We start from the raw sequence: 21,761 nt of genomic DNA, 5'->3' as shown, positions 1-21,761 counted from the left end.
GGTGGTTTTGAGCATTTGTGTGCTGTTTTTCAGTGTTCATGTGGACCTTTGAAACTCTGCATTGGTGTGTAGTATGAATGTGGTGATGTTGAGAGAGTGTGTGTGTGAAGTCAGGTATTCTCCTGACCACTGTGTAATGTAATGTGCTTGGCTTGTACTCAGGTTGGTGCTCTTTGATCCTGTACGGGACACATGAATGTTTCCCCCTTTCAGACTGAAACCAGCACCCCCACCACTGGGCACCCTGGACTCTGGTCCTATGATGGGCAGACAGGCGGGTAAAGGCAGGGGTCGGTGCGGGTGGCCAAGGTGTTCTGGGTCTGGTCCAGGGGCTGCCAAGACTTGAGACAAGCTTCAGAAAAAAGGATCCAACCTCACCCTGCCGTGAAAGATCAGCAAGTCTGACTCGAAAGAGGGAAAACACACCTATTTCTGTACGGGCTGGGAAAGGAGAGAGTTAAAAGAAAGAAAACACACAATTATTTCTGTGGCAGCTGCGTGGTAAAGACATGGGAATGAACAGGGATGGAGTTCACCAGCCTGTAGTCCTAAAACCTGGAAAGGATTTACCTCTGGTTCGTTCAGCCATTCCTATGGGGAAAGAATAGGGTTCTGGGATAAATGCTGAAAATATGGTCAACACGGGCTTATTAGATCTTATACATTTTGTTCTGTAAGTCAGTTAACATGCCCTTTATGAATTATGAAGCCTTTATGTGCTTTTTTTGGTAGTTAGGTATTTTATTAGGATGCCCATTAGCTGTTGCAAAAGCAGCTAAAAATGCTTCAAAATTCACAAAAAGTGACATTAGCTGATGAAGATTCTCATAGAACAAAATGTATAAGATCTCCTAAGTCTGTTTACCACAGACCTCATTTTCTGCATTTATCCAAGAACCCTACATAAACTCCCATAGGCTTTGTCTAACGAACCATTGCGGAGTTGGTGCCTACAAAAAGACTCCATTACTATTGCTCTCTATAGGAGAGTGTGGCGAGAGGACTTGCAGGGGGAAAAATAAAGAGACATGGGTGTGGCCTGTGTAGGTTACCCACTGTTGTTTTCTTTGGTCACACCCATCCTCTGGGTTTCATTTAGTGACAGCTTTGCTTTACTTATGAGCCTGTCAAAATATTGTTCAGCTCTATATCACACACCCAGCAAGGCCTCTTTCCTGAGGGTGTCTTAATATTCTTGGATGAGTTGTGTACTACAGTATATACTGACCATGCAGTGCTAGCGAGGATGTTTTGAGTATGGAGTGTTTTATTTAAGCAGAGCGGAATATGAGGAGAAGAAACCAAGATAATCTTGAGCACTGGATTGACCACTAGTTTACAGTAAGAGAGGGTCTCTGGAGGGTGTCATCCTGTTCTACCTGCAGGCCTGGTTTTAGGCTCCAACCTCTAACCCTGCTCCACATCTCATCCCGATAACTTCTAGAGCCTGGCCAGGGCCAGCTATAGGCGGCTCACTAACCCAGAGCTTGCTAATAATGATGGCATGATGATGGTATGCAACTTTACCAGACTTTCATCTAGAGAGGACAGTCTCATGTGAGTCCTTAGTGTTGGAGGCGATGATTGACGTGCCTCTCTCCAAACGTGTGCGTCAGGGTGTGTTGGAGGGCCCAGACAGCTTGGCTGCCCTGCTCCTATCTCAGGATATCTTGTTCTCCCATGCAGATTGCAAAGGCCAATCCTGTAACTATTGGTCAGTGTAGAGGGAGGCAGTAGTGGTCAGAAATAGAATAGAGTTAGGGCAGAGCAGAGGGGGTGGAGGGTTGCCTCTCATATCTGACAGGAAGAGGAAATTCCCCCATGGAAAACAGTACTATCACTTCCTAGATCTGATAAGGAATTTGGAGGGAAACGTGTCCCAGGGAGCTTGTATCAAAATGTATCATTTTTAATTTCTCTATCCTCATCCTCTGCTACCCCTGTGTTGTAGAAGTACTAGCACATCCCACTGTGAAGCCTTGAGTCTCTTGTAATTCTTCCAGTAGATTCCTCTGACCTGAACGCTTCCCAAGTTTGTTCATCATGCTCAGCTTGTCTATTTTGTTCTCAGCCCTTCTAAGCCAACAATGCTTTTTGAAGACTAAAATTATAAGACTGGTTATAAAAGTAGTAGTCTCTGAAATATAGTCTCTGAAATATTCCAAAATGTAGTAGTCAATTATGAGGTAGAGGGTGGGACTAGAGTGGGGGGGGGGGGGGGGGGGAGACTGGACTAGTGCGGTGTGGGGGGAGGAAGGGACTAGTGGGGTGGGGGTATGGAGGGACTGACTGGACTAGAGTGGGGGGAGGGAGACTGGACTAGAGTGGCGGGAGGGAGAGACTGGACTATTTTTAATTTTATTTAACTAGGCAAGTCAGTTAAGAACAAATTCTTATTTTCAATGACGACCTAGTGGGTTAACTGCCTGTTCAGGAGCAGAACGACAGATTTGTACCTTGTTAGCTCAGGGATTTGAACTTGCAACCTTTCGGTTACTAGTCCAACGCTCTAACCACTAGGCTACCCTGTCGCCCTATGGGCTGGGGGGGAGGGAGAGACTGGCCTAGAGTGGGCTGGGGGGAGGGAGAGACTGGATTAGAGTGGGAGGGAGGGAGGGAGGGAGAGACTGGATTAGAGTGGGAGGGAGGGAGAGACTGGATTAGAGTGGGAGGGAGGGAGGGAGAGACTGGATTAGAGTGGGAGGGAGAGAGAGACTGGACTAGAGTGGGGTGGGGGAGGGATGGAGAGACTAGGGTGGGGTGGAAGAGTCTAGGGTGGGGTGAAAGAACGAGAGAGGCTAGAGTGGGGTGAAAGAGATGGGGAGAGTGATGGGGGCAAGAGAGCAATGATGATGAGGGGAGACAGATAAGTGGGGGAGAGAGGGAGATAACATGTTTGAAAAAGAACTGTACACTACAACCCAAAAAGGCCTGTGGTGCTGATGGTATATTTAAATTATAATGTAAACAGACCAATTAAAATTGGCTATACTCAAACTCTTCAACATTATCCTCACTGCAGGTATGTTTCCTGATATTTGGAACCAAGGATTGATCACACCAATTTATACAAATGTATACCCTCCACACTCTAATTGACGAACAAGTAAACCAAAACAAAGGCAGAATATACTCATGTTTTGTGGACTTCAAGAAACCATTTGATTCAATTTGGCACAAAGGTATTTAACAAAAATAAACTAATAGAAAATGGTATTGGAGGGAAATAGTATGCTGTTATTAAATCAATGTACACTAAAACAAATGTCCGCTTAAAATTGTCAGCAAGCAAACCGACTTCTTCTCTCAGGGACGTGGAGTGAAATTAATTAATGAATTATGAATCATTAATGAATTGGCAACAACATTAGAAGAATCTGCAGCACCTGGTCTCATCCTACACAACACTGAAATCAACTTTCTGCTGTACGCAGATGACCTGGTGGTGCTGTCTCCCACTAAGGAGTAGTTACAGCAGCATCTAGATCATCTGCACAGGTTCTGTCAGACCTAATGATATTCCAAAAGAGGTCTGGAAATCAGGATCACAAATATAAATTCTATTTGGACACAGTTCTATTAGAACACACCAAAAATGACATGCATCTTGGACTAAATATTAGCAACACAGGTAGCTTTCACACGGCTGTGAACGAGCTGAGAGACAAAGCAAGAAGAGCATTCTATGCCATTGAAAAGGAACATTAAAATCTAAATTCCAATTAGAACAAATTGCTCTATATAGCAGTGAAGTATGGGGTCCAATCTCTAATTAATTTACCAAATGGGAAAAACATCCAACAAAATACTGCATGCAGAGTTTTGCAAGACTGTATTGTCAGTGCAAAGAAACTCCAAATAACTCATGTAGAGCAGAATTGGGCCAATACCCCCTCCTTATTAGAATAGATAAAAGAGCCATCAAGTTTGACAACCATCTAAAACAAGTGACCCCTAAACTTTTAATCACACAGCCCTACAATGTCAAGAGATAAAACAAGAGAAGAGTCCCCTCAGTCAGCTGGTTCTGAGGCTCAGTTCACTAACCCATACCAGCTCCATAGAGCCTCAGGCCCAACCAAATCATCACAAAGCAAAGAGAAAATATCACCTAATGGAAAGACACCGCAAGAAAACTTCAATGCTATTTGGCTCTAAACAGACAGTACATGGTAGCAGACTATCTGACTCTTCCAAACTAAGAGAATTTTGGGAAAGAAAGATTATCATTCAGTACAAAGAGTTTTAAGATATACAATTTGAAGGATGAAAAAACATATTTATTGGGTGAAAAGCCTAAATGTGCAGTTTTGGCAGCCAAATATGTGTCCTCCTGCCACAACCTGAGGGACAGCCAGTTAAAACTGCAATGTAATGTCAATAATATTTCTCGTTTTGTTTTGAACCATGTCATGTGGCTTCTTAGTCTGGTTGAGACTGGGCTGCTGTTATTGCTTTAATGTGTTATTATTCTCATTAATATTGTTGTTGCTGTTAATGGTAATCCCATTTCCACTACTACTATTATTATTTATGATTTAATGCTGTTGGTCCCATCATTGTTTGTTATATGGATACTTTGACAATGTAAGTAATTGAACTTGTCTACTAAATTGAATTGAATTGAGAGAGAAAATGGGAGAAATAGAATGGAAGAGAGAGCAGCAGTTGCACTATATTCCTCTCATTTCCATCTTGCTCCCATTTTCCTTATCTCCTCATCCCTCCTTTAATATGTCTTATGTCTCACTCTCTCCCTGGCTCGCTCTCTCCCTGGCTCTCTCTTCTCTGGTTGTGTTCATAAATCCTGTTCAGATAGTAGTCTCTCCTGCCAGGGGACACAGACAGAACAGACCAGAGACAGGCCTTATGTCCTGTGGTGTTCTGGGATGTTGATAGCAAATTCTCTCCATTTAACACACTCCCCCCTGTAACACACACTCCACTCACTGTGGAAGGACCAATGCCTGCGACTGGCTTTTAGCAAGCAAATTAATTTATTAGCTTGTTACTGATCTCTTGCCTGCTAACTGCATCTTGTGGTTGTGTGACTGACAGAGGTTGAAGTCTAAGTCAGTACAACTGTATCTAGTACAGCATGGAATATTATACTCTGTCAATAATTAGGCCAACCAATCCTGCCCTGATAAGTTCTGCATCAGTGCTGCTTCTGTATGAGACTTGTCTTGGTTGTACTTGGCTAACTGGTGATGCAGACCTGTTGCTTGACTCTGTTGAGTAGCCTGGTCAAGTGGATCATTTATCCTCCCCTCACTAAATACTTTTAAGTTCCTGTCCTGCTAAGGAGCTATACCTTCTAGGCAATGCTTTTCTTGCTAGATTTCTGGAATGTGTGGAGCCAGAATCTGTTTTTTGGGTCCATTCCATTTGATTGAGGCTGAAATCTTCTTGATTACAGCAGCAAGTTATTCTACAAACATTTACAAACAGGCTGTGTAAAATGTTTGAAATATTAATAGTTTCTAACCCACTTTACAAATGCAGGCACATGGGATCAGATCAGCTCTGAAAAAGATCTGATGTGAAAAGATCTGATGTGAATGGTCAAAAGACCAATTAGTGGAAAAACTATCAGAATTGAGCTGCTTGTCTGACTAACCGCAGCCTAAGTGTCTGCCTGCATGACTACTAGACTTGGACTCAAATGGTCTTACTGTAGCTGCTAGCTTGAAGGGATCCTGAGTTTGAATCAGACTCATTCTTTACTGCTGCGTCACAAGCTTCCAGGAACAACCCACCCTCAGACCTATTAACTAGTGTGTGTGTGTGTGTGTGTGGACATGGTAACTCATGCCTGGGCATTTGATGATGCACAACTACCTCTTAATGGTGTTTGTCATTACACATTTGATGGAATTTAGCTTACACACACACACACACACACACAGATACACACAACCATGCATTGTTTAAGCAGCCAGACTGACCGGTTAGGTCAGCATGGGTACACAGTCTACAGAAGGGATAAGAATGCCTCCTTCAGGTTTAGAGTAGCCTCTTCTAGCAGAGGGAGCCAAACTGGAGCTGCTCACACACACACATGCAGGAGGTCAGGCACACGCACCCCATGGCCTCAATACCCGCTCTAGTAGAGCAGTTGCTCTACAAGACCCTCTGTAGTAGAGCAGTTACTCTACAAGACCCTCTGTAGTAGAGCAGTTACTCAACAAGACCCTCTATAGTAGAGCAGTTACTCTACAAGACCCTTTATAGTAGAGCAGTTACTCTACAAGACCCTTTATAGTAGAGCAGTTACTCTACAAGACCCTGACTCACACCTTTCTAGTGCCACCCTCATCCCGCCCCCATCTGACCCAACCACAGGGGAAACACCAGGAGAGATGGGGGGCAGGCGACAAATTTGAACCATACCTCCTCAACCCTTTATGAGACCTCACATCTTCCTGGAACCCACAAAGATATGCAAGCTCATGGGATCCCCCCCCCCACCCCATCTCTCTTTCTCTCCCCCTCCCAATTCAATTCCGTTTATTGGCATGGGAAACATATGTTTACATTGCCAAAACAAGTGAAATGGATAATAAACATTGCACAAAAGTTCCAAAAGCATAAAGATGTTTCAAATGTCATTATATCTATACAGTGTTGTAACAATGTGCAAATATTTAAACTACAAAAGGGAAAATAAATAAATATGGGTTGTATTTACAGTGGTGTTTGTTCTTCACTGGTTGCCCTTTTTTTGTGGCAACCGGTCACAAATCTTGCTGCTGTGATTGGACACTGTGGTATTTCACCCAATAGATATCGGAGTTTATCAAAATTTGATTTTGTTTTTGAAATCTTTGTGGATATGTGTAATCTGTGTATCTTTGTGGATATGTGTAATTTTTGTTCATTCTTTCCAATGTGTCAAGTAATTTTCTCATGATTTGGTTGGGTCTAATTGTGTTGTCTTGGGACTCTGTGGGGTCTGTTTGTGAACAGAGCCCCAGGACCAGCTTGCTTAGGGGACTCTTCTCTAGGTTCATCTCTCTGTAGGTGATGGCTTTCTTATAGAAGGTTTGGGAATCGCTTCCTTTTCGGTGGTTGTAGAATTTAACGTCTCTTTCTGGATTTGGATAATTAGCGGGTATCGGCCTAATTCTGCTTTGCATCCAATATTTGGTGTTTTACGTTGTACACTGAGGATATTTTTGCAGAATTCTGCATGCAGAATTTTTGTGAATTCTTGGTTGGTGAGCAGACCCCAGACCTCACAACCATAAAGGGCAATGGGTTCTATAACTGATTCAAGTATTTCTAGCCAGATCCTAATTGGTATGTTGAATTTTATGTTAATTTTGATGGCATAGAAAGGCCCTTCTTGCCTTGTCTCTCAGATCGTTCACAGCTTTGTGGAAGTTACCTGTGGCGCTGATGTTTAGGCCAAGGTATGTATAGATTTTTTGTGTGCTCTAGGGCAATGGTGTCTAGATGGAATTTGTATTTGTGGTCCTGGCGACTGGACCTTTTTTGGAGCACCATTATTTTGGCCTTACTGTCAGGGCCCAGGTCTGTCAGGGCCCAGGTCTGTCAGGGCCCAGGTCTGTCAGGGCCCAGGTCTGTCAGGGCCCAGGTCTGACAGAATCTGTGCAGAAGATCTAGGTGCTGCTGTAGGCCCTCCTTGCTAGGTGATAGAAGCACCAGATCGTCAGCAAACAGTAGACATTTGACTTCAGATTCTAGTAGGGCTTTTTCCATCTCTCTCTCCCTCCCTGCCTCTCTATCAATCTCTCTCTCGCTCCCTCTCCATCTCTTTGTTGCTTATCTCTCTCACACACATGCACACACACTTACACGAACAGTGCACATTAGGACCCATACTCACACACATGCATACATGCATATGGCCAAGTCACAGCCCAGGTATTTAAACAGCGATAACTGTGCTGTTTTCATGACACTCTTAAGCATAACAGCCCGTCTCTACCCAAGCCCAGCACACAGCTAAGCCAATGATGCCGTCTTCCTGAGGAAAAATCTTAGCAACTGATTTCCTATAAATTACTCCAATGTCTCTGTCCTGCTTTTCAGGGAGTTTGTGGCGTTTGTTGAACATTTAAACATTCTTCCCACCCACATTCATCATCATAGTGGTAGTGAAGTAAACCAACCTTTTTGTCTGGCTGTGGACCTTCTAGTGTTCTGTTTGTGGAGGAGCAGTGAGTCTCTCTTGTCTTTGTCTCCTTTTCAGTGTGAAGATGGCGGGTAGCCCAATTTGAGCTCCTCTCTCGCCGTCTGGAACAGATTACATCTGATATTAAACACATGGCGGCAGTTAGACACAGAGAGAGAACCAGAGTTAGAGGAAAAGGAGAGGAAAAAAAGAGACAAATAAGAGAGCTTGATTTCTAACATTTGAGATCCGTGTCGGCAAACCCCTTCCTCAGTATTTTATTTCTCTCTTCCTCTCCTTCATCTTTCAGAGTAGAAAGGAGCATTATTTATAAAATATATATTTTCTTGTCTTTTTTTCACACCAGATATAAACAAACATGTACGAACAACAACTTACAGACGCAAACGACTACATCTCATCTCTCCAGATCCGCATGCTCACAACCCCAACCCTATAACCCTAGTGCCTGCATGCTCACAACCCCAACCCTATAACCCTAGTGTCCGCATGCTCACAACCCCAACCCCATAACCCTAGTGTCCGCATGCTCACAACCCCAACCCCATAATCCTAGTGCCTGCATGCTCACAACCCCAACCCTATAACCCTAGTGTCCGCATGCTCACAGCCCCAACCCTATAACCCTAGTGTCCGCATGCTCACAACCCCAACCCCATAACCCTAGTGTCCGCATGCTCACATCCCCAACCCTAGTGTCCGCATGCTCACAACCCCAACCCCATAACCCTAGTGTCCGCATGCTCACATCCCCAACCCTAGTGTCCGCATGCTCACATCCCCAACCCTAGTGTCCGCATGCTCACATCCCCAACCCTAGTGTCCGCATGCTCACATCCCCAACCCTAGTGTCCGCATGCTCACATCCCCAACCCTAGTGTCCGCATGCTCACATCCCCAACCCTAGTGCCTGCATGCTCACATCCCCAACCCTAGTGCCTGCATGCTCACAACCCCAACCCTATAACCCTAGTGCCTGCATGCTCACAACCCCAACCCCATAACCCTAGTGCCTGCATGCTCACATCCCCAACCCTAGTGCCTGCATGCTCACATCCCCAACCCTAGTGCCTGCATGCTCACATCCCCAACCCTAGTGCCTGCATGCTCACAACCCCAACCCTATAACCCTAGTGCCCGCATGCTCACAACCCCAACCCTATAACCCTAGTGTCCGCATCCTCACAACCCCAACCCCATAACCCTAGTGTCCGCATGCTCCCAACCCCATAACCCTAGTGCCTGCATGCTCACATCCCCAACCCTAGTGCCTGCATGCTCACAACCCCAACCCTATAACCCTAGTGCCCGCATGCTCACAACCCCAACCCTATAACCCTAGTGTCCGCATGCTCACAACCCCAACCCCATAACCCTAGTGTCCGCATGCTCCCAACCCCATAACCCTAGTGCCCGCATGCTCACAACCCCAACCCTATAACCCTAGTGTCCGCATGCTCACAACCCCAACCCTATAACCCTAGTGTCCGCATGCTCACAACCCCAACCCCATAACCCTAGTGCCTGCATGCTCACAACCCCAACCCTATAACCCTAGTGCCTGCATGCTCACAACCCCAACCCCATAACCCTAGTGTCTGCATGCTCACATCCCCAACCCTAGTGTCTGCATGCTCACATCCCCAACCCTAGTGCCTGCATGCTCACATCCCCAACCCTAGTGCCTGCATGCTCACAACCCCAACCCTATAACCCTAGTGCCTGCATGCTCACAACCCCAACCCCATAACCCTAGTGCCTGCATGCTCACAACCCCAACCCTATAACCCTAGTGCCTGCATGCTCACAACCCCAACCCCATAACCCTAGTGTCTGCATGCTCACATCCCCAACCCTAGTGCCTGCATGCTCACATCCCCAACCCTAGTGCCTGCATGCTCACATCCCCAACCCTAGTGCCTGCATGCTCACATCCCCAACCCTAGTGCCTGCATGCTCACATCCCCAACCCTAGTGCCTGCATGCTCACATCCCCAACCCTAGTGCCTGCATGCTCACATCCCCAACCCTAGTGCCTGCATGCTCACATCCCCAACCCTAATGCCTGCATGCTCACATCCCCAACCCCAGTGCCTGCATGCTCACAACCCCAACCCTATAACCCTAGTGCCTGCATGCTCACAACCCCAACCATACTACCCTAGTGCCTGCATGCTCACAACCCCAACCCTACAACCCTAGTGCCTGCATGCTCACATCCCCAACCCTAGTGTCTGCATGCTCACATCCCCAACCCTAGTGTCTGCATGCTCACATCCCCAACCCTAGTGCCTGCATGCTCACAACCCCAACCCTACAACCCTAGTGCCTGCATGCTCACAACCCCAACCCTACAACCCTAGTGCCTGCATGCTCACATCCCCAACCCTAGTGCCTGCATGCTCACATCCCCAACCCTAGTGCCTGCATGCTCACATCCCCAACCCCAGTGCCTGCACGCTCACAACCCCAACCCTACAACCCTAGTGCCTGCACGCTCACATCCCCAACCCTACAACCCTAGTGCCTGCATGCTCACATCCCCAACCCTAGTGCCTGCATGCTCACATCCCCAACCCTACAACCCTAGTGTCTGCATGCTCACATCCCCAACCCTAGTGTCTGCATGCTCACAACCCCAACCCTAGTGCCTGCATGCTCACATCCCCAACCCTAGTGCCTGCATGCTCACATCCCCAACACCAGTGCCTGCATGCTCACAACCCCAACCCTACAACCCTAGTGCCTGCATGCTCACATCCCCAACCCCAGTGCCTGCATGCTCACAACCCCAACCCTACAACCCTAGTGCCTGCATGCTCACAACTCCAACCCTACAACCCTAGTGTCTGCATGCTCACATCCCCAACCCTAGTGTCTGCATGCTTACATCCCCAACCCTAGTGTCTGCATGCTCACATACCCAACCTTAGTGCCTGCATGCTCACATCCCCAACCTTAGTGCCTGCATGCTCACATCCCCAACCCTAGTGCCTGCATGTTCACATCCCCAACCCTACAACCCTAGTGCCTGCATGCTCACAACCCCAACCCTACAACCCTAGTGCCTGCATGCTCACATCCCCAACCCTAGTGCCTGCATGCTCACACCCCCAACCCTACAACCCTAGTGCCTGCATGCTCACAACCCCAACCCTACAACCCTAGTGCCTGCATGCTCACATCCCCAACCCTACAACCGTAGTGCCTGCATGCTCACATCCCCAACCCTAGTGCCTGCATTGACTGCCAACACATTGACTCAACTCCAGCCACTTTAATAATGGGAATTGATGGGAAATTATGTGAAATATATCACTAGCCACTTTAAACAATGCTACCTAATATAATGTTTACATACCTTACATTATTCATCTCATATGTATACGTATATACTGTACTCTATATCATCTACTGCGTCTTTATGTAATACATGTATCACTAGCCACTTTAAACTATGCCACTTTGTTTACATACTCATCTCATATGTATATACTGCACTCAATACCATCTACTGTATCTTGCCTATGCTGCTCTGTACCATCACTCATTCATATATCTTTATGTACATATTCTTTATCCCCTTACACTTGTGTCTATAAGGTAGTAGTTTTGGAATTGTTAGCTAGATTACTTGTTGGTTATTACTGCATTGTTGGAACTAGAAGCACAAGCATTTCGCTACACTCGCATTAACATCTGCTAACCATGTGTATGTGACAAATAACATTTGATTTGATTTGCATGCTCACATCCCCAACCCTACAACCCTAGTGTCTGCATGCTCACATCCCCAACCCTAGTGCCTGCATGCTCACATCCCCAACCCTACAACCCTAGTGCCTGCATGCTCACAACTCCAACCCTAGTGCCTGCATGCTCACAACCCCAACCCTAGTGCCTGCATGCTCACAACCCCAACCCTAGTGCCTGCATGCTCACAACCCCAACCCTAGTGCCTGCATGCTCACAACCCCAACCCTAGTGCCTGCATGCTCACAACCCCAACCCTACAACCCTAGTGCCTGCATTATTGTTTGCCACTTGACCTTAAATTGTACCAATTCGTTTTTCTCGGGTCACCTATGCTATTTCAGTAATAAGTCATTTGATTTTTCCATTTAGTTCATGATGGTGGATTGATTGATTTCCAAGTTTTTAGTATTTTTTTCAATATGATGAGAAGAGAATGGTCCAGCCCATTGGGACTCCCTACATCCATGTCTTGAAATATGCAGACAGACGGATTTAAAACAACGTTTACATTTTAATACTTCTGGCAGCCAGCTTTCAATCTCCGCCCAAAACTTTTGGACTTTATAACATTTCCAGAAAGCATGGATTATTGAGTCGTTAGTTTTACACTTTAAATGTAAATTTTAAATTTTTATTTTTTTAAATATAACATTTATTTAACTAGGCAAGTTGGTTAAGAACAAATTCTTATTAACAATGACAGCCTACCGGGGAACAGTGTGTTAACGGCCTTGTTCAGGGGCAGAACAACAGATTTTTACCTTGTCAGCTCGGGGTTTCGATCCAGCAACCTTTCGGTTACTACCCAACGCTCTAACCACTAGGTTACCTGCTGCCCCACTAAAGACTGCCGTGGTGCTGTAGAATTAATGAATTTTGTCTCTTTTATAATCAATTCTATACATTCAGTTTATACTTGTTTAAGCATACATTTTGGTTAACTATAATTTCGTTAGTTATGCTCCAACATTCCCTCCATCTTGTGCCAACATCAGTTCTTTTTAAGTCTTGCTTCCAATAGTTAAGATTTTTTTTTCTAAGAAATTGTCCGTTGGATATGTTCTCTGGCAGGTTTTGTATATTTTCCCTATTATATGAACATCCTTTTCTGACTCAAATAAGATTCCCTCAAGGTTGCTCTGATGTGTAAAATATATTTAAAAAATAATAATAATATTTTGTGATATGTTCAAATACAGTTGAAGTCAGCAGTTTACATACACTTAGGTTGGAGTCATTAACTCGTTTTTCAACCACTCAAGTCGGTTAGGACATCTACTTTGTGCAAGACACAAGTAATTTTTCCAACAATTGTTTACAGACAGATTATTTCACTTATAATTCATTGTATCACAATTCCAGTGGGTCAGAAGTTTAGCTAAATTGACATAATTTGAGTCAATTGGAGGTGTACCTGTAGATGTATTTCAAGGCCTACCTTCCAACTCAGTGCCTCTTTGCTTGACATCATGGGAAAATCAAAAGAAATCAGCCAAGACCTCAGAAAAAGAATTGTAGACCTCCACAAGTCTGGTTAATCCTTGGGAGCAATTTCCAAATGCCTGAAGGTACCATGTTAATCTGTACAAACAATAGTGCGCAAGTATAAATCCCATGGGACCACGCAGCCGTCATACCACTCAGGAAGGAGACGCGTTCTGTCTCCTAGAGATGAACGTGCTTTTGTGCAAATCAATCCCAGAACAATAGCAAAGGACCTTGTGAAGATGCTGGAGGAAACAGGTACAAAAGTATCTATATCCACAGTAAAATGAGTCATATATCGACATAACCCGAAAGGCCACTCAGCAAGGAATAAGCCACTACTCCAAAACCGCCATAAAAAGCCAGAATACGGTTTGCAACTGCACATGGGGATAAAGGTCATACGTTTTGGAGAACGGAAAGGCGTGTGCGAGCAAGGAGGCCTACAAACCTGACTCAGTTACACCAGCTCTGTCCGGAGGAATGGGCCATAATTCACCCAACGTATTGTGAGAAGCTTGTGGAAGGCTACTCGAAACGTTTGACCCAAGTTAAACAATTTAAAGGCAATGCTACCAAATGAGTGTATGTAAACTTCTGGCCCACTTGGAATGTGATGAAAAATCATTCTCTACTTTTATTCAGACATTTCACATTCTTAAAATAAAGTGGTGATCCTAACTGACCTAAAACAGGGAATTTTTACTAGGATTAAATGTCAGGAATTGTGAAAAACTGAGTTTTTAAATGTATTTGGCTAAGGTGTATGTAAACTTCCGACTTCAACTGTACATGTTGAGTGCTTTTCCAGTAGCAGCTGGGTGATCTTACTGATGTCTGCCCTCTACCTCTCAGGTCGTCCACAGCCAGGTTGCTATGGGAGACCATGCTGGCCAGTAAGCAGAAGGAGGCTGTGATGGAGGTCCGCAGACAGCTGGTGGAGGCCGCCAGCAAGGAGAACCTGCCAATCAAGATGGGTCTGGGTAAGGAAGGGCCAGGACACATAGACTGACTCAGTGTTGACACTCCAAATGAGCAGGCACTCTCTGACTCGCTCTCTCGCAAATCCCACTGCCACAGAATACACAGACCCTGTCTGATCTAGGGCTAAATAATAACATGGGGACATTACTGCAATCAGTAAACACATCATTACATTATTTTGATATATAGTCAAACTCTCCGCATTAGAAAGGCATAGGAGAGATGAAAAGAGGGATGGGGAGAGAGGTTTTACAAAGAGCCACAGCGCCACCTATAGAGAGCTTCCTCTGTCTGTGTTTGCCCATGTGGCCACAGAGGAAATGTGAACCACATGTTGGCTCTCTGTCTCTCTCTCTCTCTCACACACACACACACACACACAGCTCTCAATAACTTTTGTTGTTTGTTAATGAAGCAAAAGAGCCCTAAGCAGAGGGTAAAAATACTATCAGATAGGCAGATATGTACACATCATCACACACATTTTGTACACTTAGACTCCTATTTGACTCACATCGGTGTATGAATGCCATGAATCATATGTAGCATGTCTTGTGTACACACACACATTGGCTGACATGTATGTTAGCATGTGGCAGTTCTGTGCAATAGTAATCGAGGGGAGGTGAGCTGGGAGGGGCTCTGTGGTCCCACTGCAATCACAGAGGTAACCCGGCTCTTAACTCTTAACAAGCAGGTTGGAATATGTGCCGGGGGGGTCTCGTACACGCTACACACACATGCTGCTGAAATAGTCTGAGAGCAGCGCCATCCTTTCTAATCCCGGGGGGCTCGCTCTCTTCTGGGTTTATTTTGACAAACGTACCACCTCCAGATAAAGAGAGGGCGGCGGAGAGAGGGAGGCGGAGAGAGGGAGGCGGAGAGAGGGAGGCGGAGAGAGGGAGGCGGAGAGAGGGAGGCGGAGAGAGGGAGGCGGAGAGAGGGAGGCGGAGAGAGGGAGGCGGAGGGGGGGTAGTAGAGAGAGGGAGGCGGAGGGGGGGTAGTAGAGAGAGGGAGGCGGAGGGGGGGTAGTAGAGAGAGGGAGGCGGAGGGGGGGTAGTAGAGAGAGGGAGGCGGAGGGGGGGTAGTAGAGAGAGGGAGGCGGAGGGGGGGTAGTAGAGAGAGGGAGGCGGAGGGGGGGTAGTAGAGAGGGGGAGGGGGGTAGTAGAGAGAGAGAGGGAGAGGCGGAGGGGGGTAGTAGAGAGAGAGAGAGAGGGAGAGGCGGAGGGGGGGTAGTAGAGAGAGAGAGAGGGAGAGGCGGAGGGGGGTAGTAGAGAGAGAGAGGGAGAGGCGGAGGGGGGGGTAGTAGAGAGAGAGAGGGAGAGGCGGAGGGGGGGTAGTAGTGAGAGAGAGGGAGAGGCGGAGGGGGGAGTAGAGAGAGAGGCGGAGGGGGGGTAGTAGAGAGAGAGAGAGAGAGGCGGAGGGGGGGTAGTAGAGAGAGGCAGAGGGGGGGTAGTAGAGAGAGAGAGGCAGAGGGGGGGTAGTAGAGAGAGAGAGGCAGAGGGGGGTAGTAGAGAGAGAGGCAGAGTGAGAGAGAGGGGGGTAGTAGATGGGGGTAGTGGAGAGAGAGAGAGAGGGGGGTAGTAGAGAGAGAGAGAGAGGCAGAGAGAGAGAGAGAGAGTAGAGGGGGGGTAGTAGAGAGAGAGAGGGGGGTAGTAGAGGGGGGGTAGTAGAGAGAGGCAGAGAGGGGGGTAGTAGAGAGAGAGATAGAGAGAGGTGGGGTAGTAGAGGCAGAGAGAGGCAGAGAGAGAGAGAGGCAGAGAGAGAGAGGCAGAGAGAGAGGTGGGGTAGTAGAGGCAGAGAGAGAGAGAGAGAGAGAGAGAGGCAGAGAGAGAGAGAGAGGCAGAGAGAGAGAGAGAGAGGCAGAGAGGCAGAGAGAGAGAGAGAGAGAGGCAGAGAGAGAGAGAGAGGCAGAGAGAGAGAGGCAGAGGCAGAGAGAGAGAGAGAGGCAGAGAGAGAGAGAGGCAGAGAGAGAGAGAGGCAGAGAGAGAGAGAGGCAGAGAGAGAGAGAGGCAGAGAGAGAGAGAGGCAGAGAGAGAGAGAGGCAGAGAGAGGCAGAGGGGGGGTAGTAGAGAGAGAGAGAGGCAGAGGGGGGGTAGTAGAGAGAGAGAGGCAGAGGGGGGGTAGTAGAGAGAGAGAGGCAGAGGGGGGGTAGTAGAGAGAGAGAGGCAGAGGGGGGGTAGTAGAGAGAGAGAGGCAGAGGGGGTAGTAGAGAGAGAGAGAGAGGCAGAGGGGGGGTAGTAGAGAGAGAGAGAGAGAGAGGCAGAGGGGGGGTAGTAGAGAGAGAGAGAGAGAGAGGCAGAGGGGGGTAGTAGAGAGAGAGAGAGAGAGAGAGAGAGGCAGAGGGGGGGTAGTAGAGAGAGAGAGAGAGAGAGAGGCAGAGGGGGGGTAGTAGAGAGAGGCAGAGGGGGTAGTAGAGAGAGAGAGAGAGAGGCAGAGGGGGGTAGTAGAGAGAGAGAGGCAGAGGGGGGGTAGTAGAGAGAGAGAGAGAGGCAGAGGGGGGTAGTAGAGAGAGAGAGAGGCAGAGGGGGGGTAGTAGAGAGAGAGAGAGAGGCAGAGGGGGGGTAGTAGAGCGAGGCAGAGGGGGGGTAGTAGAGAGAGGCAGAGGGGGGGGGTAGTAGAGAGAGAGAGGGAGAGAGAGGCAGAGGGGGGTAGTAGAGAGAGAGGCAGAGGGGGGGTAGTAGAGAGAGAGAGGCAGAGGGGGGTAGTAGAGAGAGAGAGGCAGAGGGGGGTAGTAGAGAGAGAGAGGCAGAGGGGGGGTAGTAGAGAGAGAGAGGCAGAGGGGGGTAGTAGAGAGAGAGAGAGGCAGAGGGGGGTAGTAGAGAGAGAGAGGCAGAGGGGGGGTAGTAGAGAGAGAGAGGCAGAGGGGGGGTAGTAGAGAGAGAGAGGCAGAGGGGGGTAGTAGAGAGAGAGAGGCAGAGGGGGGGTAGTAAGAGAGAGAGGCAGAGGGGGGGTAGTAAGAGAGAGGGAGAGAGTGAGAGAGAGGGGGGTAGTAGATGGGGGTAGTGGAGAGAGAGGCAGAGAGAGAGAGAGAGAGTAGAGGGGGGGTAGTAGAGAGAGAGAGGGGGGTAGTAGAGGGGGGGTAGTAGAGAGAGGCAGAGAGAGGGGGTAGTAGAGAGAGAGATAGAGAGAGGTGGGGTAGTAGAGGCAGAGATGGAGAGAGGTGGGGTAGTAGAGGCAGGAGAGAGGTGGGGTAGTAGAGGCAGAGAGAGGCAGAGAAAGAGAGAGGCAGAGAAAGAGAGAGGCAGAGAGAGAGAGGCAGAGAGAGAGAGGCAGAGAGAGAGAGGCAGAGAGAGAGAGAGGCAGAGAGAGAGAGAGGCAGAGAGAGAGAGAGGCAGAGAGAGAGAGAGGCAGAGAGAGAGAGAGGCAGAGAGAGAGAGGCAGAGAGAGAGAGAGGCAGAGAGAGAGAGAGGCAGAGAGAGAGAGAGGCAGAGAGGCAGAGAGAGAGAGAGGCAGAGAGAGAGAGAGAGGCAGAGAGAGAGAGAGAGGCAGAGAGAGAGAGAGAGAGGCAGAGAGAGAGAGAGAGAGGCAGAGAGAGAGAGAGAGAGGCAGAGAGAGAGAGAGGCAGAGAGAGAGAGAGAGGCAGAGAGAGAGAGAGAGGCAGAGAGAGAGAGAGAGGCAGAGAGAGAGAGAGAGGCAGAGAGAGAGAGAGAGGCAGAGAGAGAGAGAGGAGAGAGGCAGAGAGAGAGAGAGAGAGGCAGAGAGAGAGAGAGAGAGGCAGAGAGAGAGAGAGAGAGGCAGAGAGAGAGAGAGAGGCAGAGAGAGAGAGAGGCAGAGAGAGAGAGAGGCAGAGAGAGAGAGAGAGGCAGAGAGAGAGCGAGGCAGAGAGCGAGGCAGAGAGCGAGGCAGAGAGCGAGGCAGAGAGAGAGAGGCAGAGAGGCAGAGAGAGAGGCAGAGAGGCAGAGAGAGAGGCAGAGAGAGTGAGTGTGGGGGTAGTAGGAGAGAGAGAGTGGGGGTAGTGAGAGAGAGAGGGGTGTCAGTGGAGAGAGAGGGTGGGGGTGCCTGTCCCAGAGAGAGAGGGGTAGGAGGGAGGGAGGTAGTGGGGGGTAGTAGAGGGGGGTAGTGGAGAGAGAGGCAGAGAGAGAGGCAGAGAGAGAGGCAGAGAGAGAGGCAGAGAGAGGCAGAGAGAGAGGCAGAGAGAGAGGCAGAGCGAGAGGCAGAGAGAGAGGCAGAGAGAGAGAGAGAGGCAGAGAGAGAGAGAGAGAGAGGCAGAGAGAGAGAGAGAGAGGCAGAGAGAGAGGCAGAGAGAGAGAGGCAGAGAGAGAGAGGCAGAGGCAGAGAGAGAGAGAGGCAGAGAGAGAGAGAGGCAGAGAGAGAGAGAGGCAGAGAGAGAGAGGCAGAGAGAGAGAGAGGCAGAGAGAGAGAGAGGCAGAGAGAGAGAGAGGCAGAGAGAGAGAGAGAGGCAGAGAGAGAGAGAGAGAGGCAGAGAGAGAGAGAGGCAGAGAGAGAGAGAGGCAGAGAGAGAGAGAGGCAGAGAGAGAGAGGCAGAGAGAGAGAGAGGCAGAGAGAGAGAGGCAGAGAGAGAGGCAGAGAGAGAGAGAGAGGCAGAGAGAGAGAGGCAGAGAGAGAGAGGCAGAGAGAGAGAGAGGCAGAGAGAGAGGGAGGCAGAGAGAGAGGCAGAGAGAGAGAGAGAGGCAGAGAGAGAGGCAGAGAGGAGAGGGGCAGGGAGGGAGGGCAGAGAGAGAGAGGCAGAGAGAGAGAGAGGCAGAGAGAGAGGCAGAGAGAGAGAGGCAGAGAGAGAGAGAGAGGCAGAGAGAGAGAGAGGCAGAGAGAGAGAGAGGCAGAGAGAGAGAGAGAGAGAGGCAGAGAGAGAGGCAGAGAGAGAGGCAGAGAGAGAGGCAGAGAGAGGCAGAGAGAGTGCGTGTGTGGGGGTAGTAGTAGGAGAGAGAGTGGCGGTAGTAGTAGAGAGAGTGGGGGTAGTAGTAGAGAGAGAGTGGGGGTAGTAGTTGTTGAGAGTGGGGGTAGTAGAGAGTGGGGGTAGTAGTAGAGAGAGAGTGGGGGTAGTAGTAGAGAGAGAGTGGGGGTAGTAGTAAAAGAAGAGAGTGGGGGTAGTAGAGAGAGAGTGGGGTAGTAGGAGAGAGAGAGTGGGGGTAGTAGAGAGAGAGAGGGGGTGTAGTAGAGGGAGAGAGAGGGTGGGGTGCCTGTCCCAGAGAGAGAGAGGGGGGGGTAGTAGAGGGGGGTAGTGGAGTGAGTGAGAGAGAGAGGGGGGTAGTAGAGAGAGAGGCAGAGAGAGAGGCAGAGAGAGGCAGAGAGAGAGAGAGAGGCAGAGAGAGAGAGAGAGAGAGAGGCAGAGCGAGAGAGAGAGGCAGAGCGAGAGAGAGGCAGAGCGAGAGAGAGAGGCAGAGCGAGAGAGAGAGGCAGAGCGAGAGAGAGAGGCAGAGCGAGAGAGAGAGGCAGAGCGAGAGAGAGAGAGAGCGAGAGAGAGAGAGAGAGAGAGAGAGAGAGAGAGAGAGAGAGAGAGAGAGAGAGAGAGAGAGAGAGAGAGAGAGAGAGAGGCGGGAGGGGGGTAGTAGAGAGGGGGAGGCGGAGGGGGGGTAGTAGAGAGAGAGAGGGAGAGGCGGAGGGGGGGTAGTAGAGAGAGAGAGGGAGAGGCGGAGGGGGGGGTAGTAGAGAGAGAGGGAGAGGCGGAGGGGGGTAGTAGAGAGAGAGAGGGAGAGGCGGAGGGGGGGTAGTAGAGAGAGAGAGGGAGAGGCGGAGGGGGGGTAGTAGAGAGAGAGGGAGAGGCGGAGGGGGGGTAGTAGAGAGAGAGGCGGAGGGGGGGTAGTAGAGAGAGAGAGAGAGAGGCGGAGGGGGGTAGTAGAGAGGCAGAGGGGGGGGTAGTAGAGAGAGAGAGGCAGAGGGGGGTAGGAGAGAGAGAGGAAGAGGGGGGGTAGTAGAGAGAGAGAGGCAGAGTGAGAGAGAGGGGGGTAGTAGATGGGGGTAGTGGAGAGAGAGAGAGAGGGGGGTAGTAGAGAGAGAGAGAGAGAGGCAGAGAGAGAGAGAGAGTAGAGGGGGGGTAGTAGAGAGAGAGAGGGGGGTAGTAGAGGGGGGAGTAGAGAGAGGCAGAGAGGGGGGTAGTAGAGAGAGAGATAGAGAGAGGTGGGGTAGTAGAGGCAGAGAGAGGCAGAGAGAGAGAGAGGCAGAGAGAGAGGCAGAGAGAGAGGTGGGGTAGTAGAGGCAGAGAGAGAGAGAGAGGCAGAGAGAGAGAGAGAGAGGCAGAGAGAGAGAGAGAGAGGCAGAGAGAGAGAGAGAGGCAAGAGAGAGAGAGAGGCAGAGAGAGAGAGAGAGGCAGAGAGGAGAGAGAGGCAGAGAGAGAGAGAGGCAGAGAGAGAGAGAGGCAGAGAGAGAGAGAGGCAGAGAGAGAGAGAGGCAGAGAGAGAGAGAGGCAGAGAGAGAGAGAGGCAGGAGAGAGAGAGGCAGAGAGAGAGAGAGGCAGAGAGAGAGAGGCAGAGAGAGAGAGAGGCAGAGAGAGAGAGAGGCAGAGAGAGAGAGAGGCAGAGAGAGAGAGAGGCAGAGAGAGAGAGAGGCAGAGAGAGGCAGAGGGGGGTAGTAGAGAGAGAGAGAGGCAGAGGGGGGGTAGTAGAGAGAGAGAGGCAGAGGGGGGGTAGTAGAGAGAGAGAGGCAGAGGGGGGGTAGTAGAGAGAGAGAGGCAGAGGGGGGGTAGTAGAGAGAGAGAGGCAGAGGGGGTAGTAGAGAGAGAGAGAGAGAGAGAGGCAGAGGGGGGGTAGTAGAGAGAGAGAGAGAGAGAGGCAGAGGGGGGGTAGTAGAGAGAGAGAGAGAGAGAGAGAGGCAGAGGGGGGGTAGTAGAGAGAGAGAGAGAGAGAGAGGCAGAGGGGGGGTAGTAGAGAGAGAGAGAGAGAGGCAGAGGGGGGGTAGTAGAGAGAGGCAGAGGGGGTAGTGAGAGAGAGAGAGAGAGGCAGAGGGGGGGTAGTAGAGAGAGAGAGGCAGAGGGGGTGTAGTAGAGAGAGAGAGGCAGAGGGGGGTAGTAGAGAGAGAGAGAGAGAGAGAGGCAGAGGGGGGTAGTAGAGAGAGAGAGAGAGAGAGAGGCAGAGGGGGGTAGTAGAGAGAGAGAGAGGCAGAGGGGGGTAGTAGAGAGAGAGAGAGAGGCAGAGGGGGGTAGTAGAGCGAGGCAGAGGGGGGGTAGTAGAGAGAGGCAGAGGGGGGGGGTAGTAGAGAGAGAGAGGGAGAGAGAGGCAGAGGGGGGGTAGTAGAGAGAGAGAGGCAGAGGGGGGGTAGTAGAGAGAGAGAGGCAGAGGGGGGTAGTAGAGAGAGAGAGGCAGAGGGGGGTAGTAGAGAGAGAGAGGCAGAGGGGGGTAGTAGAGAGAGAGAGGCAGAGGGGGGGTAGTAGAGAGAGAGAGGCAGAGGGGGGTAGTAGAGAGAGAGAGGCAGAGGGGGG

At 49.5% G+C, this 21,761-nt stretch overlaps 1 protein-coding gene across 1 annotated transcript in view; it reads left to right on the top strand.

The window, feature by feature from the left end:
* Window positions 1-21,761, top strand: part of scfd2 (sec1 family domain containing 2) — a 197,781-nt gene that overhangs the window by 8,662 nt on the left and 167,358 nt on the right. The window contains exon 3 of the mRNA XM_036978387.2: window positions 14,258-14,385. Coding sequence (XP_036834282.2) covers window positions 14,258-14,385 — 128 coding nt within the window. The remainder of the gene's footprint in view (window positions 1-14,257; window positions 14,386-21,761) is intronic.

The sequence above is a fragment of the Oncorhynchus mykiss genome, chromosome 5, assembly GCF_057628025.1.
Source record: "Oncorhynchus mykiss isolate SJ-2025 chromosome 5, ASM5762802v1, whole genome shotgun sequence".
NCBI lineage: Eukaryota > Metazoa > Chordata > Actinopteri > Salmoniformes > Salmonidae > Oncorhynchus > Oncorhynchus mykiss.
The sequence above is the reverse complement of the archived record's forward strand: the minus strand, read 5'-3'. Positions and strand labels throughout refer to the sequence as shown.